The 27497-nt window shown below is 52.0% G+C and overlaps 1 protein-coding gene across 1 annotated transcript in view; it reads left to right on the forward strand.

Moving 5' to 3' along the window:
- The window catches only part of LAMA2 (laminin subunit alpha 2), a 554587-nt gene that overhangs the window by 112554 nt on the left and 414536 nt on the right, over window positions 1-27497 (forward strand). Inside the window, exons 2-3 of the mRNA XM_064170111.1 lie at window positions 5368-5538; window positions 10421-10533. Of these exons, the coding sequence (XP_064026181.1) occupies window positions 5368-5538; window positions 10421-10533 (284 nt within the window). The remainder of the gene's footprint in view (window positions 1-5367; window positions 5539-10420; window positions 10534-27497) is intronic.

Consider the following 27497-nt stretch of genomic DNA (forward strand, 5'->3'; position numbering starts at 1 on the left):
CTCCACCACCTCCCCGGGCAGCCCATTCCAGTGTCCAATGACTCTCTCAGGGAAGAACTTTCTCCTCACCTCCAGCCTAAATCTCCCCTGGCACAGCCTGAGGCTGTGTCCTCTTGTTCTGGTGCTGGCCACCTGAGAGAAGAGAGCAACCTCCTCCTGGCCACAACCTCCCCTCAGGTAGCTGTAGACAGCAATAAGGTCTATGACTGTAGAAGGATTTCCTCTCCTGGTGCCATGTACTGCCATTCCTTGCATGTGGGATCCTTCTGTCCTCTTTTATAAGGCTCACTCTGCAGGGGATGAGGTTCCTAACTCCAACCCAACTGCCAGGCTCTGTGCAAAGACTGATTGCTGCCTCTTGCGCTATTAACTTTGCGCAGCCTAAAAAGAGCATAATGAGGCTGCGAGTCAACAGGGGAAGATCTGCAGCTGTTAATTCATCTACCCTGCTCCTGCTTGCAGGGATGGCTGCTGTGTGGCCCCATTACCACGGAGTGCAGTGAGGAAAAAGACAAGAACAAGTGTATGGATTGTAAAGGGTGAGCAAAGTGAGCTGTAATCTATACGGCAGCGGCGAGCTGCACAGTAAAATCTCAGCTATCGATTGGCTTGACAAGTTGGACAGGTTAGTAACTCATGGGTTGCCTTGCTCCAGCAGAGTGTTTAACATGGCTTTAGAGGGAACCTGAGAGGCACTGGCTCACAGTGTCAGAGCACAGCTGCACCGTGGCCACCCAAGCTTGTACTCAAATGGCAAACAGGTTAATTACAGAAGCGCAGAGTGCGGCAGGTTGGAAGGGACCCTCGAAGAGCATCTTGTCCACATTCTCTGCTTCTGTGCTCCACAGCCTCCCTGGAGGTGCTCAGGAGCAGGTTGGATGTGTTCTTGAGTGATCTATTCTAGGGGAAAATGTCCCTGCCTGTGTTGGGCGGTCGAAGTTGGATGAGCTTTGAGGCCTTCCAGTATCTGCAGGGGGCTCCAGGAGAGCTGGGAAGGGACTATTGGCAAGGTCTGGGAATGAAAGGATGAGGAGGAATGGGTTTGAACTGGCAGAGGGGAGATTGGATGTGGATGTTAGGAAGAAGTTGCTTGCATTGAGGGTGGTGAGACACTGGCACAGGTTGAGGGTGGTGAGACAGTGGCACAGGCTGCCCAGGGAGGCTGTGGAGCACAGAAGCACCCAGTGTGATCGAAGATCACATTGGGTGCTTCTGTGCTCCACAACCTCCCTGGAGGTGCTGAGGACCAGGCTGGATGAGTCCTTGATTGACCTGTTCTAGTGGGAGGTGTCCCTGCCTATGGCAGGGGATTGGAACTGGCTGAGCTTTGAGGTCCCTTCCAACCTAAACCATTCTATGACTCTTTACACATGACATCCCCAGGGGTTGTAAACTGAGCCTTGTGCCTCAGTGCCACGTTGAGTTCCACTTGTCCTGCTGAATCCACCTTGCTCCTGCCTCTCTTTATTGTGGGTTTCAAACTGGATGTCTTAAGCACAGAGAAAAGTCCTCTAGAAGTAGCAGGGAGTCCAAGGGATGGACACTGGGAAGTGCAATCCTTTGTTCTGTCGTTCCCACCAGCCTGCTCCTCTGTGTAAACAACATTTGTCTGCTCTCCCCTTTCTGCCCTCTCCCCACTCCCAGCACACATCACCTGCAGCCAGCAAGAACACCTCCAATCAAAGCAGTTGCTCAGGGCCCATCAAGTTACTCCTTGAGCATCTCAGGGATGGAGCCTTCACCACCTCTCTGGGCAACCTATTGCAGTGTTTCACTACCCTCACTGTGAGGAACTTCCTTCTAATATCTGTCCTAAATCTGCCCTGCTCCAGTTTCAAACCTCTTATCCTACCCCTGCAAGCCCTTCTAAACAGCCCCTTCCCAGCCTGCCTGCAGGTCTCCTTCAGACTGCACTGAGTGACCTGCAGTGAGGAGGTTGAGAGAAGTTCTCCTCCACCTCTACTCTTCCCTGGTGAGGCCGCATCTGGAGTACTGTGTCCAGTTCTGAGCCTCCCAGTTCTAGAAGGACACAGAACTGCTTGAGAGAGTCCAGCACAGAGCCACAAAGATGATGAAGGGAATGGAACAGCTCTGTTAGGAGGAGAGCCTGAGGGAGCTGGGGCTTGGGGCTTGGAGAGAAGGAGCCTGAGGGCTGCCCTCAGTCTTGTCGATAAAGATGTGCAGGTGAGAGCCAGAGGCTGGAGCCAGCTCTGCTGGGTGATGCCAGGGAAAGCACAAGGGGCAGTGGTGGAAGCTGAGGCAGAGGAAGTTCCATGGAAACATGAGGAGAAATTTTTCCCTGTGAGGGTGACAGAGCCTGGCACAGGCTGCCCAGGGGGGCTGTGGAGTCTCCCTCTCTGGAGACATTCCAGAGCTGCCTGGATGTGTTCCTGTGTGATCTGCTCTGGGTGCTGCTGCTCTGGCAGGGCTTGGCCTGGCTGAGCTCTGGAGGTCCCTTCCAGCCCCTGACACTCTGTGTTTTTGTGACGTGAGTGAAAGCACTAAAAGGAGTCACAGGTGTAAGCTGCAGCAAAAGAGGTTCTGCTTCAACACAAGGGGGAACTTCTCTACTGGAAGGGTCCCAGAGCCCTGGCACAGGCTGCCCAGAGAGGCTGTGGAGTCTCCTTCTCTGGAGCTTTTCAAGGCCGGTCTGGATGTGTTCCTGTGTGATCTGTGTTAGATAGGATTGTCCTGCTCTGGCAGGGGGGTTGGACTGGATGATCTCTTTGGGTCCCTTCCAACCCCTAACATCCCATGATCCTATGATCCTATGAATAGTTCTGTCCATCTGAGGAGGAGGAAAAGGAGAGCTAAGATAAAGGGAGATCTATCAGGGTACAATGATTGCAGGTTTGGTTTTGCATAAAGCCTGGGTTTAAGGTTATGATCATGCAGTAGGGTTAGGAGCTGAATGAACTGCAGAAAGGTGGCTTTGGGCCAAGGGGAAATTGTCACCAAATAAACCACACACAGAACCACAGAGTGCATCAGGCTGGAATAGACTCTCAGAGGTCATCTTCTCCAACCTCCCCTGCAGTCAGCAGGGACATCTCCAACTAGAACAGGCTGCTCAGGGCCCTGTCAGGTTCAACACTGAATGTCTCCAGGGATGGGGTCTCAACCACCTCTCTGGGCAACCTGCTTCAGTCTTCAAATATGATCCAAATCCATGCCTCAGATTCTGTTGTTCTTGTTTTAGTTTAACCTGCAAGTCACACTCCTGAGGATGCAAAACTGAGTGATGTGATGTGATGAGATGTGAAGGGCTAAGGTACACGCTCAACAAATCAAATCCCTCTGCCTCCCTGGCTCAGTTCTGCCACAGCTCAAAGGGTTTGATCAGTGTTTGGTGGGAAGGAGGGCGAGCAGCCTTAATGATTGTTCTCCACAGGGTCTGTAGTCTTTATAGCTTGCTGCTACAGAGAGCTCAGGCCAGCAGAGCACTCAGACATGCTGAAGGAGAAGGATGAGACATCACTCAGCATGTGTGCCAGAGAGCTGTAACCAGAGGGCTGCCAAAGAACATAACAGCAGTGCAGGCTCGGGGCAGACTGGCTGGAAAATGCCCAGCAGAAAGAGACCTCTGGGTCCTGGGTGAGAGCAGCTGAAGGTGAGCCAGGGAGTGCCCAGGTGGCCCAGAAGGCCACCAGCATCCTGGGCTGCATCAGCCATGGTGAGGACAGCAGGAGCAGGGAAGTGATTGTTCCCCCTGTACCGGGCACTGGCAAAGCCACACCTTGAATGCTGTGATCAGCTTTGGGGCTTCTGATTACAAGAAGGACGTTGAAGGGCTGGAGCAGGTCCAGAGAAGGGCAACCAAGCTGAGGAAGGGTCTGGGGAGGAGCAGCTGAGGGAGCTGAGGGTGTCTAGTCTGGAGAAGAGGAGGCTGAGGGCAGAGCTCATTGCTCTCTGCAGCTCCCTGAAAGAAGGTTGCAGTGAGTTTAGGGTTGGTCTCTTCCCCCTAATATTAGGGGGAAGGAGAGGAGATAGCCTGGAATGGTGCCAGGGGAGGGTTAGGTTGGAAATGAGGGATAATTTCTTTGCTGCAAGAGTGGTCAGGGCTTGGCATAGGCTGCCCAGGGAGGTGGTGGAGTCCCCATCCCTGTTCAAGAAACCTGTGGCCATGGCACTGTGGGACATGGTTTGATGGCCATGGTGGTGTTGGTTGGAGTTGATGGTCTTGGAGGGCTTTTCCAACCCAAACATTTCTATGTACTATAATATTAATGTAGTAGAATAGAATAATGGAATATAATAGATGCAGGAAAAGCATTCCCAGGGAGATGTAAGGATGAGTGCAAAGTGCCTGCTGACAAGTTTCCAGAGGTAACTTGCATCCAATATTCTCATGTCCAGTTGTGTAGGAATTCAAGGTTTGGTTATGGAAAACTCTTGGGTTGCTCCTTGCATTTCCACACTTGACCTCCATCTCTGGCTCCTGTTCAAGGTACAACTCCAGGGTTCTAACTGGAGTGTTTGAAGGATGGAGGAGTACATCATCTGTGTCATGGTGACCTTGTTGCCCACCAGCACTCCCAGGTCGTTCTCCACAGAGCTGCTTTCCCTTTTCCTGTTATAACTTCTCCAATATGACACTGCCACGGCAGAAGAGAGGGTCAGGACCTGTTGGGAGGTCTTGCATGGGAGCACCAGCCCAGATCTTGGACCTCCTGAAGAACATCACTAATGCAAGTGGTGCTGTCATAATATCAATGACTGCAGAGCAAGGGAAGGGACTCTGCCCCTTTGCTCTGCTCTTTTTGCTCTGCAGTGTGAGTGCAGCCCAGACACAGCCCTGTGCTGGGCTGCAGCAAGAGCAGTGTGGACACAGGGCAAGGGAGGGGATTCTGCCCCTTGGCTCTGCTCTCCTCACAGCCCACCTGCAGTCCTGGGTGCAGTTCTGGAGCCCCCAGCACAAGCAGGACATGGAAGTGTTGGAGCCAGCCCAGAGGAGGCCACCAAGATGCTGAGAGGGCTGCAGCAGCTCTGCTGTGAGCACAGACTGAGAGAGTTGGGGCTGTGCAGCCTGGAGAGGAGAAGGCTTGGAGGAGACCTTGGAGTGGCCTTGCAGGATCTGCAGGGGGCTGCAGGAGGGCTGGGGAGGGACTATTAACAAGGTCTGGTAATGACAGGACAAGGGACAATGAGTTTAAAGTGGAAGAGGGAGATTGAAATTGGATGTTAGGAAGAAGTTGTTTGCAGTGGGGATGGTGAGACACTGGCAGATGTTGCCCAGGGAGGTGCCTGACCACTCTCCCCATCACTCCAAGCCAAGCCACAGCTGCTGTTTCTCATGCCGTTTTGTTTCTCATGCCGTTTTGTTTCTCATGCCATTTTGTTTCTCATGCCATTTTGGTCTCCCTGCAGGGCTGTTTCCCGCTGTGCTGAACCTGGCTACGAATGCTCTCATCACAACCAACGCCACCTGTGGAGAGAAGGGGCGGGAGATGTACTGCAAACTCGTGGAGCATGTCCCCGGGCAGCCTGCACGGAACCCCCAGTGCCGTGTCTGTGACCAGAGGAGCAGGCTTCCACACCGTACGTGCCCTTCCCCTTGCTCCCTTGAAAGAGCCTCTCTTCTTCCAAGGGCTCTAGGTGCTTGGCCAACAAACCTGCAGGTGCTGGCTCTTTGCTGTGCACTGTCTGCCTCTTCCTTTGGAAATGAGGCTGTCCCCCTGCTCCTCTGCTGTGTCATGATATTATCCCTCCTCTCTCTGCTGAGACCACACCTGAAATATCATGTCTGGTTCTGGGCTTCCCGGTTTAAGAGGGATTAGAATGGAGGCTGTGAGGGTGATGAAGGACTGGAACATCTGTGTGATGAGGAGAGGCTGAGAGCCCTGGGGCTGGGTAGGCTGCAGAAGAGAAGGCTGAGAGGGGATCTGAGCAATGGTTACAAACAGGTGAGGGCTGGGGGGCAAGAAGCAGGGACCAGGCTCTGTGCAGTGCTGTCCTGGGATAGGACAAGCAGCAATGGACACAAACTGGGACCCAGAAAGTTCCACCTCAAGATGGGGAGAAAATTCTTTGGTGTGAAGGTGCTGAAGGCCTGGAGCTGCCAGAGAGGCTGTGGAGTCCCCTTCTCTGGAGACTTTCCAGACCCACCTGGATGTGCTCCTGTGTGCCCTGCCCTGTGTGACCCTGCTTTGGCAGGAGGGGTTGGACTCAATGATCTCCAGAGGTCCTTTCCAATCCATACCACTCTGTGATTCTTTATCTACTCACATTAAGCTTCCCAATTCAGATCCCTAAAGCTGAGCACCTCAGTTCAGCTTTACAAAAATGAAGTGTCTGTAGCTGTGTTGAGTTCCCTTTGTATATGCTGCCAGAGAGTGAAACCAGACCCCTGTCCCCTCTGTGCCTGCATGTGGAATTGGAACATTTTGGCCAATCCAACTTGAGCTTCTGTGGCCAGGGTTTGGTAGTGAGGGGTCTAGAAGGGTGGCTTCTGTGAGAAGCTGCTGGTACCTTCCCTTGGGTTCAATAGACTCAGTGCCAGCCCATCCATCAACCCAACACAACCATGGCCACCAAACCATGTCCTCAAGTGCCATGCCCACAAATGTCTTCAGCACCTCCAAGGGTGGGGACTCCACCACCTCCATGGGCAGCCTGTGCCAATCCCTGACCACTCCTGCAGAGAAGAGATTTTTCCTCATGTCCAACCTAACCCATCCCTGGCACAGCTTCAGGCCATTGCCTCTCCTTCTATCACCTGGTACTAGGGAGAAGAGCTCAACCTCACTCCAACCTCCTTTCAGGGATCTGTGCATCCTTTTTGTACATCAAGTTGAATTCAGAATCCAGCTGTAGACCAGAGCTGGATTGCTTTGTTGCCCTGCCCTGCCTCTGCCACCAGCTGCACAGTGCTCTGTGTGTGTGTGCACAGACTCACAGATGTGCACAAACACAGAATCCCACCTGAAGCCTTTATGTTTGTGCTTCCCCTCACCCCTGCCCTCTGAAAAATCTTCAGTCTCCCCAGCTCCAGCGTGCTTGGCCTCTTGTGGCCAGCCACAGCTCACCTTAAGGTTTTGAAATCATAGAATCAGCCAGGTTGGAAGAGAGCTCCAAGCTCAGCCAGCCCAACCTAGCACCTAGCCCTGGCCAAGAAACCAGACCATGGCACTAAGTGCCTCATCCAGGCTTGGCTGCAACACCTCCAGCCACGACCACTCCACCACCTCCCTGGGCAGCCCATTCCAATGCCAATCACTCTCTCTGCCAGGAACTTCCTCCTAACATCCAGCCTGAACCTGCCCTGGCACAGCTTGAGGCTGTGCCTTCTTGTTCTGTTGCTGGCTGCCTGGCAGCAGAGCCCAACCCCACCTGGCTACAGCCTCCCTTCAGGCAGCTGTAGAGAGCAATGAGCTCTGCCCTGAGCCTGCTCCTCTGCAGGCTGCACACCCCCAGCTCCCTCTCCTCACTGGGCTTGTTCCTTTGGCAGGAGGCAGTGCTTTATTGAAGCAGAAATGGCTCATTAATAGAAGAAGCATGCAATGAAGCCAGGCTTTAAATGATCCCCCTGGAATGTGCAAGTCTGGAGTGCCTCCCCTTAATTACTGTCGTAGGAAATGAACACAAATTCTCTGCTTAATCACAAGGGAGCCCAAATTAAAAAGCAGAGTCTGATGGGCTCACTCTCTCCACTTCTTCCCCCTGCCATCCATCAGGGAGATTGGTCCTTGAACTGCATTTCCAACCCAAGGCTTTTTACAAAGCTGAGTTGTTTTCCCCTTACCTTTCAAACAGGTAAAACCTGCCAGCAATTAATCAGTGCTTTCACATTCATTACAATTAAACTTTCATAATGGTGATTACAGCTAATTGTGGGTTCATCTCCCAGCCCTCCATCTTGTATCAGTTTCTCCTGAAGAGACTTAGAGGACAATTTCCAGTTAGCCATTTTCTGTCCCAGCCACCCAGAAGCTCTGGGTTTGATTTGCAGGTGATTTTGTTTTGCCAGCACTCAGTTAAAGCCAAGGTTTGGGAGAATGGTCAGAGCTGTGGCAACTGCCAGCCTGTAGAGCATGGGGGGGTGGTGCCTTTCTCTTCAGTGTAAAACCCAAGCCACTACTAACATCTCTGTTCAATGTCTTTAGTGATGATCTGGAGCAGGGCATTGAGTCCAGCATCAGTGAGTTTGCAGATGACACCAAGCTAGGAGCAGCTATGGAGCTGTTGGAGGGGAGGAGAGCCCTGCAGAGGGACCTGGCCAGGCTGGATGGGTGGGCAGAGGCCAAGGGGATGATATTTAACAAGGCCAAGGGCAGGGTTCTGCACTTTGGCCACAACAACCCCAAGCAGCACTATAGGCTGGGGCCAGAGTGGCTGAGAGCAGCCAGGCAGAGAGGGAGCTGGGGGTGCTGGGAGAGAGGAGCTGAAGCTGAGGCAGCAGTGCCCAGGTGGGCAGCAGAGCCAATGGCATCCTGGGCTGGCTGAGGAGCAGTGTGGGCAGCAGGACAAGGGAGGTTCTTGTGCCCCTGTGCTCAGCACTGCTCAGGCCACTCCTTCAGTGCTTTGTCCAGCTGTGGTCTCCTGCACTGCAGAGAGATGTTGAGGTGCTGGAAGGTGTCCAGAGACAGGCAAGAAAGCTGGGGAGAGGCCTGGAGCATAAACCCTATGAAGAGACCTTGGAGTAGCCTTCCAGTATGTGCAGGGGGCTCCAGGAGGGCTGGGGAGGGACTCTTGACAAGGTCTTGTAATGCCAGGAAGAGGAGGAATGGGTTTGAAGTGGCAGATGGAAGACTGAAACTGGTTGTTAGGAAGAAGTTCTTTACAGTGAGGGTGGTGAGACACTGGCACAGGTTGAGGGTGGTGAAACACTGGCACAGGTTGCCCAGGGATGTGTGATCACATTGGGTGCTTCTGTGCTCCACAACCTTCCTGGAGGCATTCAGGACCAGGCTGGATGAGTCCTTGAGCAACCTGTTCTAGTGGGAGGTGTCCCTGCTTATGGCAGGAGGTTGGAACTGGCTGATCTTTGAGGTCCCTTCCAACCTAAACCATTCTGTGATTCCATTTTGCCCACTCTAGGCAGTTAGCCACTCCAAAATGCAGATCCTTGTTCCTATTTGAATGGCAGTTATCCTGTCCTCTATGTTGTGCAGGAAACACAAACTGACCTGTGTATGGAAAAGAACCTGCAAATGCAGAGTTCAGTTTGTCTTACCCTGAATAACACAGAAATGCTGTGTAAGCAAATTTTGAAGGTCCTGAAATGGAGGCAGAATCTGCTTCTGTAACTAAAATCTTGTCTCTGTTACTTGGGATTCACTTGGGAGGTTGCAGCAGAGTAAATGTGGCCAAGACAAGTCAAGCACCTTGGGCTTTGCTGTGGGTGACAACCAAGCAAAGCCTCTTTCCATGCATGTGTGTGTGAGTCAGACAATTTGCCAGCTCCAATGATCTCTGAGTCATTTCCTCTGTAATGGTTTCTGAGCTCTTCTCTGAATTATGTCCCTGTGTGCTTACAAATGTCTTTAGGAAATGCAAGTCCCAGTCTTGTTTCATCTCTGCTTTCCCTGCACACCACATCTCAGGTTCCTGACTTGTTTCTGTTGCAGCATTTTGTGCAGCAGAGAGTGGTGGTGAATGGTGCCACATCCAGCTGGTGGCTGGCACTGGTGCTGTGCCCCAGTAATCAGTGCTGGGCACAGTCCTGTTCAATATCTTGATCTGGAGCAGGGGATTGAGTCCAGCATCAGTGAGTTTGCAGATGACACCAAGCTAGGAGCAGGTGTGAAGCTGTTGGAGGGGAGGAGAGCCCTGCAGAGGGACCTGGCCAGGCTGCATGGGTGGGCAGAGACCAATGGGATGAGATTGAACAAGGCCAAGGGCAGGGTTCTGCACTTTGGCCACAACAACCCCAAGCAGCACTTCAAAGCTCACCCAGTCCACCCTGCCCTGCCCTTGCAGGATGACCCAGAGCAGGGCACACAGCAACCCATCCAGGTGGGCTTTGAAAGTCTCCAGAGCAGGAGACTCCACAGCCTCTCTGGCAGCCTGCTCCAGGCTCCAGCACCCTCACACTGACAAAGTTTCCCCTCCTGTTCCCCTGACACCTGCTCTGCTCCAGCTTGCCCCCAGTGCCCCTTGTGCTGCCCATGACCACCCACATCCAGAGCCTGGCTGCCTCCTCCCAACACTGCCCTGCACATCTTTAGCACAGCACTGAGGCTCCTCTCCTCCAAGCTCCTACTCCCTCAACCTGGCCTCAGCAGCGAGATCTTCCACTGCCTTAATCAATAACAAGCCTGGCTGTGCCCAACCAGTGAGAGAGAAATTAATTTCCTGTGTTTTATTCTCAATTGCTGCCTCATTATCTCTGTAACTGCATGAAAAATCCATAGTTTACATCCAAACCCCTTCAAATGCAATCGTGTCCAACTCTCTCGGTGTGCTTGTGCTGTTCCCACAGAAAGACATCCAATAACAAATGCAATTGATGGCAAGAACACTTGGTGGCAGAGCCCTAGCATCCAGAATGGAATTGAATATCATTATGTGACCATTACATTGGACCTCCAACAGGTAGGCTTCTCTTTCTTTGCTTCTGCAGAGGCTTCCCTGCCTTCACACTGCTCAGTTGCCTCTTTGCTCTATGTTGTCTTTATGTTATGAGGACACAGAGAGCTTCTCCAAGGAGCTTTGTGTTGCTTCCATGGCTAGGCCTGACTGCCCAATTCGTTGTAACCCAGGGCTGTGAATTAAAGTGAAGGGTTTAGCTGGAAAAAGCAATAATTAGAAGTCCAGGCTGGGAGGGGACTGCTGGAGAGCAGCCCCAAGGGGAGGGAGCTGGCAGTGCTGGAGGAGCACATCCGTGGCACAGCAATGTGTCCTGGTGGCCAAGAAGGCCAATGGGATCCTGACAGAGTGTCTGGGGGCATTAAGCAGAGTGTGTCCAGCAGGTCAAGGCAGGTTCTCCTCCCCCTCTACTCTGTCCTGGGGAGACCTCATCTTGAGTACTGTGTTCAGTTTTGGGCTTCCCAGTTGAAGAGGGACAGGGATCTGCTGCAGAGACTCCAAGGGTGGGCTGTGAGGATGATGAGGGGACTGCAGCACTGCCTGGTGAGGAGAGGCTGAGGGCCCTGGGGCTGCTTAGTCTGGAGAAGAGAAGACTGAGAGGGGATCTCATAAATGTCTATAACTATCTGAGGGCTGGGGGTCAGGAGGGGGGGACAGGCTCTGCTCACTGCTCCCTGGGATAGGACAAGGAGCAATGGATGGAAGCTGCAGCACAGGAGGTTCCAGCTCAACACAAGGGGGAACTTCTTGCCTGGAAGGGTCCCAGAGCCCTGGCACAGGCTGCCCAGAGAGGCTGTGGAGTCTCCTTCTGTGGAACCTTTCCAGGCCTGTCTGGATGTGCTCCTGTGTGCCCTGAGCTGGATTGTGTGGTCCTGCTCTGGCAGGGGAGTTGGACTCAACGAGCTCCTTCAGTCCCTTCCAACCCCTGACATCCTGTGAGCCTGTAATGATTTAATTAAACCTCCTGAATTAAAAATAATGATTTCATTAACAAACCTTAATTAAAAATAATGATTTTGTATCTGTTTTGATGAAATCATCTTTAAAACTATTTTAAAAGATAATATTTTTCAGTGTGTTGGGGTTTGGGGTTTTGGTTTTTTTTGCTCCCAGTTTGGGTCTTTAAAAACAATGAACAGAGAAATGAATATGAGTAAAAGGTTCTATCCAAGAGCCTGTTTCTTGTTGCAGTGCCACAGGACCATACACTTAAATGAACAAAACATACTAACAATACTGAAGTACAGTAGAAGTAAACCATCCTTGTGAGGGGTTTATGCACCTCTGATGGTTAGTTTATAGGCTCATAGAATTGATCCAGTTGGAAAAGCCCTCTGAGGTCATCCAGTCCAACCAGCAACCCAACACCACCATGACCACTAAACCATGTCCCCAAGTGCCATGGCCACAGGTTGCTTGAACACCTCCAGGGATGGGGACTCCACCACCTCCCTGGACAGCCTGTGCCAAACCCTGACCACTCTGGCAGCAAACAAATGTTTTCTCCTCTCCAACCTAACCCTCCCCTGGCACTATTCCAGGCCATTTCCTCTTCTTCTCTCACCTAATACCAGGAGGAAGAGACCAACCCTAAACTCACTGCAACCTTCTTTCAGGGAGCTGCAGAGAGCAGTGAGGTCTCCCCTCAGCCTTCTCTTCTCCAGACTAAACCCCCCCAGCTCCCTCAGCTGCTCCTCCCCAGCCCTGTTCTCCAGACCCTTCCCCAGCCTTGCTGCTCTTCTCTGGACCTCCTCCAGCACCTTAATGTCCTCCTTGTAGTGAGAGCCCCAAATCTGTACCTGTATTTCAAGGTCTGACCTCACCAGTGCTGAGCACAGGGTCACAAGCACTTTCCTGGGCCTTCTGGCCACACCATTCCCCAGCTTTGCTGCCCTTCTCTGGCCACACTCCAGCCCCTCAATGTCCTTCTTGGCGTGAGGGGCCCCAAAGGCAGCTCCCTAGGATCTGTGACACTGAAGCACTTGGAGGTCAGTAGTCTCTATGCCTGCCAGAGCCTTTGAGTCCTGCAAGCAGTGTCAGCTTTCTGGCTCTGGAGCCCTCCTTGCTGCTGCAGAAGCTGTCCAACACCTGGCTGGCCTGGTGCATGCTGGAGGATTCCAAGTGCATTCCTCTTGCAGCCAGCACAGCTGAACCTTTTCTAGCAGACATTAGAGTTCAAGCTCCTGAGCATTAAATAGCTGTGGGCTTTGAAAACGTCTTGTGAACGTTAGAGTTGTTAACTGGTTTGCCTTCACAGCAGGGGATTTGTGCCTCTTGCTGCCTGTGAGCTGCTGAGATGTGAGCAGCTCTCAGGCATTGGAAGTAAATTATCATCCTTGCTTTTGGCACCTGAAGGGATTTTACTCATGCAGCTGTTTAGGTCAGGTCTGCTAAATCAGAGCTTCCCAACTTCTGGATTTCTCTGCTGTTCATATGCAGCAAAGACAGAGTAGGGATTTGCCAACGTGGTCCCCATCCACAAGAAGGGTGGGATGGAGGAACCTGGGAACTACAGACCTGTCAGCCTGACCTCAGTGCCAGGGAAACTGATGGAGCAGGTTATCCTGGGGGTGATAAGAGTGCACCTAAGGGATGGCAAAGGGCTCAGGTCCAGCCAGCATGGGTTTAGGAAGGGCAGATCCTGCCTCTCCAACCTGATCTCCTTCTCTGATCAGGTGACTGCTTGGTGGATGTGGGGAGGCCTGTGGATGTGCTCTATCTGGACTTCAGCAAGGCCTTTGACACTGTCCCCCACAGCACACTGCTGGCTGAGCTGTCAGCCCATGGCTTGGATGGCAACACTCTGTGCTGGGTTAGGAACTGGCTGGAGGGCTGAGCCCAGAGAGTGGTGGTGAATGGTGCCACATCCAGCTGGCAGCTGTCACTAGTGGTGTCCCTCAGGGATCAGTGCTGGGCCCCATCCTCTTTAACATCTTCATAGATGACCTGGATGAGGGCATGGAGTCAGTCATCAGCAAGTGTGCAGATGACACCAAGCTGGGGGCAGATGTGGCTGGGTTGGAGGGCAGAAGGGCTCTGCAGCAGGACCTTGACCGCCTGGACAGATGGGCAGAGTCCAAGGGGATGGGGTTCAATAGCTCCAAGTGCAGGGTGCTGCACTTTGGCCACAACAACCCCATGCAGAGATACAGGCTGGGGTTGGAGTGGCTGAGAGCAGCCAGACAGAGAGGGATCTGGGGGTGCTGATTGATACCCACCTGAACATGAGCCAGCAGTGTGCCCAGGTGGCCAAGAGAGCCAGTGGCATCCTGGCCTGCATCAGGAATGGTGTGGCCAGCAGGAGCAGGGAGGTCATTCTGCCCCTGTACTCTGCACTGCTCAGACCACACCTTGAGTGCTGTGTTCAGTTCTGGGCCCCCCAGTTTAGGAGGGACATTGAGATGCTTGAGCATGTCCAGAGAAGGGCGACGAGGCTGGGGAGAGGCCTTGAGCACAGCCCTACGAGGAGAGGCTGAGGGAGCTGGGATTGGTTAGCCTGGAGAAGAGGAGGCTCAGGGCAGACCTTATTGCTGTCTGCAACTACCTGAGGGGAGGTTGTGGCCAGGAGGAGGTTACAGTGTCACAGTATTATTAGGATTGGAAGAGACCTCACAGATCATCAAGTCCAACCTTTTACCACAGAGCTCAAGGCCAGACCATGGCACCAAGTGCCACGTCCAGTCCTGCCTTGAACAGCTCCAGGGACAGCGACTCCACCACCTCCCCGGGCAGCCCATTCCAGTGTCCAATGACTCTCTCAGGGAAGAACTTTCTCCTCAGGTTGCTCTCTTCTCTCAGGTGGCCAGAACCAGAATAAGAGGACACAGCCGCAAGCTACACCAGGGGAAATTTAGGCTGGAGGTGTGGAGAAAGGATGATGAGGGGACTGGAGTACTGCCTGGTGAGGAGAGGCTGAGGGACCTGGGGCTGCTTAGTCTGCAGAGGAGAAGGCTGAGAGGGGATCTGCGCAGTGTCTGTTAGTAGCTGAGAGCTGGAGGTCAGGGTGGGGGGACAGGCTCTGCTCACTGCTCCCTGGGATAGGACAAGGAACAATGGATGGAAGCTGCAGCACAGGCGGTTCCAGCTCAACACAAGGTGGAACTTGTTGATTGGAAGGGTCCCAGAGCCCTGGCACAGGCTGCCCAGGGAGGCTGTGGAGTCTCCTTCTCTGGAGCCTTTCCAGGCCTGTCTGGTTGTGTTGCTGTGTACCCTGAGCTAGATTGTAGCAGGGGGTTGGAATTGATGACCTATGGAGGTCCCTTCCAACCCCTGACATCCTGTGAGCCTCTGCACGCCCTTGCTGTGGGCAGGGACATCTCTGACTGGATCAGGTTGCTCAGGGAGACATCAAATTGGACCTTGAATGCCTCTGGGGATGGGACCTCCACTACACCTCTGGGCAACCTGTTCCAGAAGCTAATGTCCTATAAGTGAGCAGCTACAGAGCCAGAGGAGAGGACTTCTGGGTTGTTCTCTATGTCCAGAGAAGAGCAGCAAGGCTGGGGAGGGGCTGGAGCTCAGCCCTGTGAGGAGAGGCTGAGGGAGCTGGGGGTGTGCAGCCTGCAGCAGAGGAAGCTCAGGGCAGAGCTCATTGCTGTCTGCATCTGCCTGCAGGGAGGCTGTAGCCAGGTGGGGTTTGGCTCTGCTGCCAGGCAAGCAGCAACAGAACAAGGGGACACAGTCTCAAGCTGTGCCAGGGGAGGTCTAGGCTGGATGTTAGGAGGAAGTTCCTGGCAGAGAGAGTGATTGGCATTGGAATGGGCTGCCCAGGGAGGTGGTGGAGTCTCTGTGGCTGGAGGTGTTGCAGCCAAGCCTGGCTGGGGCACTTAGTGCCATGGTCTAGTTGTTTGGCCAGGGCTGTGTGCTAGGTTGGACTGGATGAGCTTGGAAGTCTCTTCCAATGTGGTTGATTCTATGATTCTCATTTACACTTAAGACACAAGCCTAGGGCACTAGTCCTAAACTCTCCAAACTAAGAAGAGCAGGTATGATGATGTTGGCTTTTTCCTCCCTCAGAATGCAATATGAATCAAAGAGTGACTTGAACTGACATGATTTATATTGGAAGGGACCTCAAAGCTCATCCAGCTCCAACCCCCTGCCATAGGCAAGGACACCTCCCAGTAGAACAAGTCACTCAAGACCTTAGCCAGCCTGGTCCTCAACTGCTCCAGGGAGGATGTGGAGCACAGAAGCACCCAATGTGATCTTGGTGCACCTTGTGCCAGTGCTGCACAACCTCCCTGGTGCAACTTGTGCCAGGGTCTCACCACCCTGAACACCTCCAGGGAGGTGTTTCACCACTTTGAACACCTCCAGGGAGGTCGTGGAGCACAGAAGCACCGAATGTGATCTTTCTGTGCTCCACGATCTCCCTGGTGCAACCTGTGCCAGTATCTCACCACCCTCACTCTAAAGAACTCTCACTGTAAAATTAAGAGTTGCTTGGATTTTGAGGAGCATTAGGAGGGTTTGTTTGTTTGTGTATTCTCTCCTGGGCTGTATGAAAGCAGCCAGTGAAACATGGAACACCTCCAGCCAGCGTCAGGCGTCGCAGTCGAGTCACTTTGAACGCTGAAGGTCAGCAGATAACCTTTGAGGCCTCCTTTAAAAGCAATACCTTTGGTTTCGAGGAGATTCAGTAATTGCTGTGTTTGTGTTGCTAAATCCTTGCTTCAAGTAGGAGAAAAAAAAAAACTCTCTGCTTAACTTCTTTTTGTGAGGTAAGGATAACGAGCGGCGGATCCGCAAGTAATGGACTGCAAATTGGAGGAGTGCATTAGTTTGTGTGCTGTTACTGGTAATTATGATGGCTCATGGAGTGCTTTTAGCCATCCTCATTTCATGGGCAACAAACAGGAAAATAATTGCATTGTCTTCATTTAGATAATGTTTGGCCTTTGGGGGGCAGCTCCTTTGGAAAATGAGTTTTGGTTTATTGTGCGGTGTTGACGTGCAAAGATGCTGAGTGTGAGCGAGGTAAGGGGTTGGGCTCTGCTCCCTAGGTGATAGAAGGAGAGGAAATGGCCTGAAATTGTGCCAGGGGAGGGCTAGGTTGGAGAGGAGGAAAAATGTTTTTGGTGCAAGAGTGGTCAGGGCTTGGCACAGGCTGCCCAGGGAGGTGCTGGAGTCCCCATCCCTGGCGGTGTTCCAGCAACCTGTGGCCATGGCACTGTGGGACATGGTTTAGTGGCCATGGTGGTGCTGGGTTGAAAGTTGGATTTGATCATCTTGGAGGTCTTTTCTAACCAAAACAGTCCCCATGTCTGGAGGTGTTCCAGAAACCTGTGGCCGTGGCATTTTGAGATATGGTTTACTGACCATGGTGGTGCTGGGTTGATGGTTGGATTTGATGATCTTAGAATCATAGAATCAGCCAGGTTGGAAGAGACCTCCAAGCTCAGCCAGTCCAACCTAGCACCCAGCCCTATCCAGTCATCTAGGCCATGGCACCAAGTGCCTCATCCAGTCTTTTCTTGAAGACCTCCAGGGACAGTGACTCCACCACCTCCCTGGGCAGCCCATTCCAATGATCTTGGAGGACTTTTCTAACCAAAACAGTCCCCATGCCTGGAGGTGTTCCAGAAACCTGTGGCCATGGCACTTTGGGAGTACTGTCTGCAGTTCTGGAGCTACCAACACAAGAAGGACATCAACCTGTTGGAGCCAGTCCAGAGGAGCCCACAAAGATGTTCATAGGCTGCAGAAGCTCTGCTATGAGGACAGGCTGAAAGAGTTGGGACTCTTCACCTTTGAGAGGAGAAGGCTTGGAGGAGACCTTGGAGTGGCCTTCCAGTATCTGCAGGGGGCAACAAGAAGGCTGGGGATGGATTATTGACAGGGTCATGTAATGCCAGGATGAGGAGGAATGGGTTTGAAGTGGCAGAGGGGAGATTGAAATTGGATGTTAGGAAGAAGTTCTTTGCAGTGAGGGTGGTGAGACACTGGCACAGGTTGCCCAGGGAGGTTGTGGCTGCTCCCTCTCTGGAGGTGTTCAAGGCCAGGCTGAATGAGGTCTTTATCAACCTATTCTAGTGGGAGGTCTCCCTGCCTATGTCAGGGCATTGAAACTGGATGATCCTTGAGGTCCCTTCCAACCTAAACCATTCTATGATTCTCTGGTTTAGTGACCATGGAGGTGCTGGGTTGATGGTTGGATTTGATGATCTTGGAGGCCTTTTCCACCCAAAACTGTTGTATGATTTTATTTTCATTATTACTTAAATCAACCAGCCACATTCAGAGTCATTTGGGATTTGGCCTTTTGCATCATCAACCACTGATGGAGGCCAGGAGTTGATGCTCATGAAGGACAAGCAGCATAACCTGAGCATATTTAAATGGATAATGGAAGATTTCTGTAGGACTGAGGCAAACATTAGCTTGTTTAGTGGCCATGGTGGTGTTGGGTTGCTAGTTGGGATGGTAAGGACTCAATGATCTAGGAGATCTTTTGAACCCAAACAATTCTATGATGAAAATAGTAGAATGCAATGAAAATAGGAGAGAAACTTTAAAGGACAACCTAAAAGATGGTGCAATATTAATGTGTTCCATGTTTTAGTCATTCTTTGGAGCATGGTTTAGTGGCCATGGTGGTGTTGGGTTAAAGACTGGGCTCGATGATCTTAGAGGGCTTCTCCAACCCAAACAAAGCTATGATTCCACAGTGCTCTTCCAGAAGCAAACCAGAAAGGCTTAGACTGCCAAAGAGAACAGTCCTGTACTCATGCTATCTCAAATCACAGAATCATAGAATCAACCAGGTTGATTTAAGTATGGTGTTCTCTCTGAGGAGGAGTAGTAATATGTAGGCTTGATGTTTCCCAGGACTTACAGAATCATAGAATCAAGCAGGTTGGAAGAGAGCTCCAGGCTCAGCCAGCCCAACCTAGCACCCAGCCCTGGCCAATCAACCAGACCATGGCACTAAGTGCCCCAGCCAGGCTTGAGCACCTCCAGGCACAGCGACTCCAGCACCTCCCTGGGCAGCCCATTCCAATGCCAATCACTTTCTCTGCCAACAACTTCCTCCTAACATCCAGCCTAGACCTCCCCTGGCACAGCTTGAGGCTCTGTCCCCTTGTTCTGTTGCTGCTTGCCTGGCAGCAGAGCCCAACCCCACCTGGCTACAGCCTCCCTGCAGGCAGCTGCAGGCAGCAATGAGCTCTGCCCTGAGCCTCCTCTGCTGCAGGCTGCACACCCCCAGCTCCCTCAGCCTCTCCTCACAGGGCTGTGCTCCAGGCCCCTCCCCAGCCTTGCTGCCCTTCTCTGGACACCTTCCAGCACCTCAACATCTCTGTGCAATGGAGGAGCCCAGAACTGGACACAGCACTCCAGGTGTGGCCTGTGTAGTGCTGAGCACAGCAGCAGAAGAACCTCCCTTGTCTTCAAGGGAGACTTCATCTTCCCAGATCAGGAGGCAGCAGCAGGAGCAAACACAACCCATGACACCAGCACCCCTGGCATCGCTAAGATACTTGTACCAGGAGTGTGTTTGTGTGAGTTTTGCTGTGATTTCTTTTCCTGCTCTGCTAGATTATTATTTTCTCACAGTGCTGGGGTATTTTCTGTGGCTTGCAGGTGTCAGGTGGGCTCAGAGTTAATGCTCTGCCAGAGAGCTCTGAACTTAGAATTTTATCTTAATTGCCCAAGGCTGTGGAGGATCAGTTCTGTGTCCAAGTGTTCCTTTCCAGGTATTTTTTAATGAAGAAAATGGAATTGGTTGGCACTCTTTGGAGCTTAATAAGGTCTCATAAGGTGCTCCTCATAGCATGCAAGACAAAGAGTAACAACCTGTGTAGCTGATTTCTCTGCAAAGCAATTGCACTTCAGCAGTTTAGAGTTCCTTAAGCTCTGATAGTCTCCTTCTCTGTCAGAGAATCACAGAGTGGTCTGAGCTGGAAGGGACCTTCAAAGGTCATCTGGTCCAACCCCTCTGCAGTCAGCAGAGGCATTCTCAACTAGCTCAGTCTGCATCTTCTCTTTTCATCCTGTCCCCTGCCCTCCTTCTGAAGGAAGGGAAGAAGGAGTCTAACAGCATTTGTTCTGGCACCATGTAGGGATGACTGTGGCCCCACTTCTCCTGAAGTGGATTTAGTATCATAGTAGTATCATAGTATCATCAGGGTTGGAAGAGACCTCACAGATCATCAAGTCCAACCCTTTACCACAGAGCTCAAGGCTGTCTGTTCTCTCTAGAGTATAACTTGGAATCACAGAATCATAGAATCACAGAATCAGTCAGGGTTGCAAGGGACCACAAGGAGCAGCCAGTTCCAACCCCCCTGCCATGCCCCAGGGACACCCTACCCTAGAGCAGGCTGCCCACAGCCTCAGCCAGCCTGGCCTGAAACACCTCCAGAAGTTAAAGAAGTTCAATAGTCCCTCCCCAGCCCTCCTAGAGCCCACTTCAAACACTGGAAGGCCACTCCAAGGTCTCTTCAAAGCCTCCTCCTCTCAAAGGTGAAGAGCCCCAACTCTTGTAGCCATCCTCATAGCAGAGCTGCTGCAGCCCTCTGAGCATCTTCAATTAAAGTTCTTAAACTCCTGGGCTTTACTGTTTTACTGGCACACATTATGCTCTGGGAAGTGGCATTCCTGAAACCATACAGGGAACTGAATAACTGGAAGTGAGAGGAGAATGTCCAACTGCTGTCCTGGTTTTGCTGGGACAGAGTCACAGGATCAAAGAGTCACAAAATGGGAGCAGTTGGAAGGGATCTCCAGAGACCATCGAGTCCAAGTGCCCTGCCAGAGCAGGCTCACCCAGGGCAGGGCAGGCAGGAACACATCCAGGTGGGTCTTGAAAGTTTCCAGAGAAGGAGACTCCACAACCTCTCTGGGCAGCCTGCTGCAGGCCTCCAGCACCCTCACAGCAAAGAAATTTCTCCTCATGTTGAGATTGAAACTCTGGGTTCCAGTTTGCATCCATTGCCCCTTATCCTCTCACAGGACACTCCTGCTAGGAGCCTGCCCCCTGCTTCTTGACACCCACCAATCAGATGTTTATAGACACTGATCAGATCCTCTCTCAGCCTTCTCTTCTGCAGCCTGAACAGCCTCAGGGCTCTCAGCCTTCCTTCACAGAAATCAATTTTGCTGTTTCATTAAATCTGTTCCCATTTCAACCCCTGGGTTTCCTTTCCTTTCCCTTTCCACATTCCCTTTCTCTACTGGGCAGAGGTCTTCAGGTGGTAGAGCAACTGCAGGAGTTTAGCCCCAGGTACAGGCTGAGGCGTAGAATCACACAGCCATAGAATGGTTTAGATTGGAAGGGACCTCAAAGCTCAGCCAGTTCCACCCTCCTGCCATAGGCAGGGACACCTCCCACTAGAACAGGTTGCTCAAGGACTCATCCAGCCTGGTCCTCAGCACCTCCAGGGAGGTTGTGGAGCACAGAAGTACCCAATGTGATCAAAGATCTTCTGTGCTTCTGTGCTTCTGTGCTCCACAACCTTCCTGGGCAACCTGTGCCAGTGTCTCACCACCCTCAGGCTGTGCCAGTGTCTCACTACCCCCAACCTGTGCCAGTGTCTCACCACCCTCAACCTGTGCCAGTCTCTCACCACCCTCACTGCCAAGAACCCTTTCCTAACATCCACTTTCAATCTCCCCTCTGCCACTTCAATCCCATTCTTCCTCCTCCTGTCATTACCAGACCTTGTCAATAGTCCCTCCCCAGCCCTCCTGCAGCCCCCTTCAGATACTTAAAAGCCACTTCAAGCTCTCCTGGAAGCCTTCTCTTCTCCAGGCTGCACAGCCCCAACTCTCTCAGCCTGTGCTCAGAGCAGAGCTGCTGCAGCCCTCTCAGCATCTTGGTGGCCTCCTCTGGACTGGCTCCAACACTTCCAAGTCCTTCTTGTGCTGGGGGCATTTTGCAAAGCATTAGGAGAAGCAGTCAGCAATGCTCTCCTCCTGCTAAATTCATTAATCTTTAATTCTCCATTGTCCAGCTGTAATTAGAATTGAGGCTTTTGAGCTGATTCTGAAGAATCTCTTTGGTATTGGACTCACTTTGAATCCCCACCAGCAGAAACACAGACACCTGAGTGTGCACAAACATCTCTCACGTAGCCTCAACACAGAGAATGCTGGGGAGAGGACAAGGTTTGCAGCACTGATTGCTTCTGCTTTCACTGCACAAGGCTGTGCAGCTAAATGGCTCTGGGGTAAAAAAGCCAAACAGCAGAAAACTAAGAAACTGTGACAAGATGAATGGAAGCTTTTCAGCTGGGACAGGAAAAGGGCAGGATGGGAGTCAGAGCAATGTTAGAAAAGCTCAGTGTGGCAGTCTATGGAAAGAGCTTCTGTTAATGAAGGGAAACAGAATCTGTATGTGCACACTTGCCACCAAGGCAAAGGGAAAAAGTCATTAGGGAGGAGGAATGCCATGGAGGTTCTCCTGCACCTCTACACTGCCTTGCTGAGGCCACAGCTGGAGGATTGTGTCCAGTTCTGGGGCCCCCCGTTCAAGAAGCACCTCAGGGAACTGCATGAGAGAGTCCAGCACAGAGCCACAAAAATGATGGAGTGAAGCATCTTCCTTGTGGGGAGAGCCTGAGGGAGCTGGGGCTCTGTAGCCTGGAGAGAGGGAGACTGAGAGGTGTCCTCAGTCATGCTTATAAAGATGTGCAGGTGAGTGCCAGAGGCTGGAGCCAGCTCTGCTGGGTGATGCCAGGGACAGCACAAGGGGCAGTGGTGGAAGCTGAGGCAGAGGAAGTTCCATGGAAACATGAGGAGGAATTCTGTCCCTGTGAGGGTGACAGAGCCTGGCACAGGCTGCCCAGGGGGGCTGTGGAGTCTCCCTCTCTGGAGACATTCCAGAGCTGCCTGGATGTGTTCTGTGTGATCTGCTCTGGGTGCTACTGCTCTGGCAGGGGTTGGCCTGGCTGAGCTCTGGAGGTCCCTTCCAGCCCCTGACATTCTGTGACTCTTCAGTGGGACAATTTTCTGGTAACTCAATCACTGAGTGTCTGTAAGATGAATCAAAACCTACTCTGCCCTTTTGATGTTCTTCTCACCCAAAGGAAAACTGTTGGATCTGAAGTTAGTTTATCATGAAATGATTTGGGGAGAAAAGCAAAAGGGAAAAGGAGAAAACCAGCAGCAGAGCAACAGACCAGTGGAGATCTACAGCAAACATAGCTGGTTATTAGTAATTGTGGAAACAAAGCAGCTGCAGTAAATATTTTGACATCACAATGAACACAGTGGAGATCTGCCTGGTGTCTGTACTGGTAGGAAGTACAGCTGCAGCTTTCCACCTGGCTTCCTCTCCATGGGAAGCAGACAATGGATGCACACCACTGGCAGATGTCATCCAGGGCTGAGTGCTTGTCTCAGAAGAAAATTTTCCACACCTGATCTCACTCAGACAGAAGCCTGAAGAAACAGGCAGAGAGGGAGCTGGGGGTGGTGGTAGAGAGGAGCTGCAGAGGAGGCAGCAGTGCCCAGGTGGGCAGCAGAGCCAATGGCATCCTGGGCTGGCTCAGGAGCAGTGTGGGCAGCAGGACAAGGGAGGTTCTTCTGCCCCTGTGCTCAGCACTGCTCAGGCCACCCCTTGAGTGCTGTGTCCAGTTCTGGGCTCCTGCATTGCAGAGAGATGTTGAGGTGCTGGAAGGTGTTTGGAGAAGGGCAGCAAGGCTGGGGAGGGGCCTGGAGCACAGCCCTATGAGGAGAGGCTGAGGGAGCTGGGGGTGTGCAGCCTGCAGCAGAGGAGGCTCAGGGCAGAGCTCATTGCTGTCTGCAGCTGCCTGCAGGGAGGCTGTAGCCAGGTGGGGTTGGGCTCTGCTGCCAGGCAACCAGCACCAGAAGAAGGGGACACAGCCTCAAGCTGTGCCAGGGCTGGTTGAGGGTGGATGTTGTTAGGAAGTTGTTGTCAGAGAGAGTGATTGGCATTGGAATGGGCTGCCCAGGGAGGTGGTGGAGTCTCTGTGGCTGGAGGTGTTGCAGCCAAGCCTGGCTGGGGCACTTAGTGCCATGGTCTGGTTGGTTGGCTTGGGAGAGACCTGTGGGAGAGCTGGGTTTGCTCAGCCTGGTGAAGAGAAGGCTGAAGGGAGACCTTATTACCATGGAGCAGTCCATAATGGGTGGCTAGCAAGAGATTGGAGACTACAGGTTGGACTTGATGATCTATGAGGTCTCTTCCAACCTTGGTGATACTGTGATACTGTGAATCACCTACAGAAGACAATTGAGGTGAAGCTGTAACAGGCAAGAACCAAGGCTCAGAGGGCTGTAGTGCCTCCCTCATGGGGACCAGCTGGGAGAGTTGGGGCTCCCCAGCCTGGAGAAGAGAAGGCTCCAGGGAGACCTTAGAGCAGCCTTTCAGTACCTAAAGGTGGCTACAGAAGAGCTGGGGAGAGACTTTTGACAAGGGCTGGGAGTGACAGGACAAGAGGCAATGGTTTAGAGCTGGAAGAGGGAAGGCTGAGACTGGAGATTAGGATGAGGTTGGTGAGACACTAGAACAGGCTGCCCAGGGAAGCTGTGGAGGTGAACACCCTGATGGAGGTGTTCAAGACCTTGAGCAGCCTGATCTAGTGGGAGGTGTCCCTGCTGATGGCAGAGGGTAGGACCCTTGAGGTCCCTTCCAACCCAACCCATTCTGTGACTCTATGAATGAAGCTGTTAGGTCTGAGGGTTTGTGCATTGTAGAACTTTGAGATGGAGGCTGTGATAGCTCCTCTCAAGCTAGAGGAACAGGCAGGTCACCCTGAAATGCAGCTGGTGAGAGGGCACCATGTGGAAACCTCACTGAAAGAAACAAGTACACTTTACCCTGGGTGCTCTCAATGCTACTGGACCCAAGCTGAGGATCAGCTCTTGGATCAAGCAGTAAAAAAAGACCCCAACAAAAACCATTCAGCACCAACCCAGGAGAGTCACATTTGCAGTTCTACTCTCCTGTTGTCTAGGCTTGAAGAAGAAAGGTTTGAATATTGTCATTGCCATCAGTTTTCCTTTCCTCACCATAGTCTATCTGCAGGGAAAGAAGTGGTTAGCCCTAGGAAATAAAGAGAAAACAAATTGCTTTTGCCCTGACTTAAAAGCACCTTGAAAAGAAATTGCTAACTTCAGCCTCGGGTTCTGGTGTGCATGAGGCCAGTGGTGAGCAGCAAAAAATGGTCAGGAGAAAGCAGCTGCTCCTTCTGAGGCCTGCACAAAGCAACTGAATGGTGGGTAATGGAGAATACCAACAGAGAAAATGGGCAAGGACAAAGCTGACATTGCCAGGAGCTTTACAGGTACCAGCTCCCCTCCTTGGGCTTAATGTGTTTTAGATAGTCAGCAGCTGGGTGACTTGAGAGCTGTGCAGGTTGGCATTTTACAGAGCAGTGCTTGAATAGACTTTGCTTTTAATATGTATACAGATGTATTTTAAATGACAGGAGTTACAATCACCTTTTACTTACAGCATGAGCAAAAGTTGAGATGGATTTAAAAGGATCATTTTCTTCTGAAGGAGAAGAAAGTGTTCTGGAAGGACCCTGTGCCTCTCTGTGGTTCTGCACAGAGGTGGAAGAAAGCTGAGGCTGCTCTAAATTGACATCATTTCAGCTGTGCTTACTTTTAAAACAAACTACATATCCTGCAGGTATTAATGGGGCTGAGAGGTGGTAGGAGTTGAGGTGCTGGAGGGTGTCCAGAGCAGGGCAGCAAGGCTGGGGAGGGTCCTGGAGCACAGCCCTGTGAGGAGAGGCTGAGGGAGCTGGGGGTGTGCAGCCTGCAGCAGAGGAGGCTCAGGGCAGAGCTCATTGCTGTCTGCAGCTGCCTGCAGGGAGGCTGTAGCCAGGTGGGGTTGGGCTCTGCTGCCAGGCAGCCAGGGACAGAAGAAGGGGACACAGCCTGGAGCTGTGCCAGGGCAGGTTCAGGCTGGATGTTGTTAGGAAGTTGTTGTCAGAGAGAGAGATTGGCATTGGAATGGGCTGCCCAGGGAGGTGGTGGAGTTGCTGTCCCTGGGTGTGTTGAAGCCAAGCCTGGCTGGGGCACTTAGTGCCATGGTCTGGTTGGTTGGCCAGGGCTGGGTGCTAGGTTGGGCTGGGTGAGCTTGGAGCTCTCTTCCAACCTGCTTGATTCTACAGTCTTAGAAGGGCAACAAAGCTGGGGAAGGGTCTGGAGAACAGAGCTGGGGAGGAGCAGCTAAGGTAGATTGTATGCTCATGCTCTGGCAGGGAAGTTGGTCATGATGATCTCCTTGGGTCCCTTCCAGCCTCTAACATCCTGTGATCCTGTGACCAAGGGTGTTTCAAGTGGAGAAGAAGAGGCTGAGGGGAAACCTCATTGCTGTCTGCAGCGCCCTGAAAGGAGGCTGGAGAGAGGTGGGGTTGGGCTCTGCTCCCTAGGATCAGGTGATAGAAGAAGAGGAAATGGCCTGAAATTGTGCCAGGAGAGGGCTAGGTTGGAGAGGAGGAAAAAAGTCTTTGCTGCAAGAGAGGTCAGGGATTGGCACAGGCTGCCCAGGGAGGTGCTGGAGTCCCCATCCCTGAAGGGGTTCCAGCAACCTGTGGCCATGACACTGTGGGACATGGTTTGATGGTTGTGGTGGTCTTAGGTTGAAAGTTGGATTTGATGATCTTGGAAGTGTTTTGCAACCAAAACAAGTCTCTGATTCTGTATGAGTGAGGCTTTGTCCAACTATAAAAGGGAAACTTGCTTGATTTGTAGGCACAAGTCTCAGAGCTTCTCAAGGTTTGCTGTGGTACAATCCCTCTTCATTTTGCCCACGAGCTGCTGCAGACACCTCACTCTGCATGGCACTCATAGCTGTGATGTTTCTGGGAGAGATGATGGCTCAGCTAGCAACCAGAATTGGTTGCTACACTATGGAAAAAGAAATGAAATTGATGTTGGACCCAAGCAGCCCAAATTCCCCACCTGGCAGCAACATTTCTGTTGGAAGCTGCTCAAATGATCAGGAGAGAGGCTGTCATTAGAAGGCAAACTGCAGGGCGGTGGGGAGCTGTTCAGCTCTAAACTGGTGTTAGCTGAATCCTGCTAAGCATCTCTGTGTTTTACTGTGCCTGCTTATTCAATTACAGCGTTTTTAACTGTGAGATGAGTGTTGGAAACCATGGCCACTGTCCCTGAGGGTGGCCAGAGGCAAAGATCTGTGCTTGATGGTTGTTTGAGGGATCTGGAGGGGTACTCCACTTGTGAAGGAGACCTTTTCTCTGTCTAAGTTTGGTGTGAGACTAAAATGGAAAGGAGTAGTTGTTCTTCAATAGCAATTGTTTGAGCATCCTTGTCTCAAAACTGCCTGCTTCCTCGTGAGTGATAGACACAACAGCAACCCTCACCCGTGTGTCTGAACAGAGGGGTGGCTGCTCACATGGCATCACAAGGAATTGATCTCAGCCTCTGAGAACGAGAGCAGCTGTTTCTGGAACTCACCAACCCTCTGCTCAGCAGCAGGAGTAGCTCATTTGATCTATTTCATGTCATAGAAACACAGAATGGATTTGTTTGGAAAAGACCTCTAAGATCATCCACTCCAACCATCAGCCAACACCACCATGCCCACTAAACCATGTCCCACAGTGCCATGGCCACAAGTTTCTTGAACGCCTCCACCATCTCCCTGGGCAGCCTGTGCCAGTCCCTGACTACTTGCAGCAAAGAAATTCTGCCTAATCTCCATCTTAAACCTCCCCTGGTGCAACTTGAAGTCATCTCCTCTCATCCTATCACTTGTTATTAGAGTGAACAGACCAACCCCTACCTCACTGCAGCCTTCTCTCAGGGAGCTGTACAGAGCAATGAGGTCTCCCCTCAGACTCCTCTCCTCCAGACTAAACACCCCCAGCTCCCTCAGCTGCTCCTCCCCAGCCCTGTTCTCCAGACCCTTTCCCAGCTTTGTTGCCTTTCTCTGGGCACACTCCAACACCTCTGTGTCCTTCTTGGAGTGAGGGCCCCAAAAGTGAAACCAGTCCTAAGCCTGTAGAAGAAGAGGCAATGTGATGCTTGCT

Source organism: Pogoniulus pusillus, chromosome 33 (genome assembly GCF_015220805.1).
Source record: "Pogoniulus pusillus isolate bPogPus1 chromosome 33, bPogPus1.pri, whole genome shotgun sequence".
In the NCBI taxonomy this organism is placed as follows: domain Eukaryota; kingdom Metazoa; phylum Chordata; class Aves; order Piciformes; family Lybiidae; genus Pogoniulus; species Pogoniulus pusillus.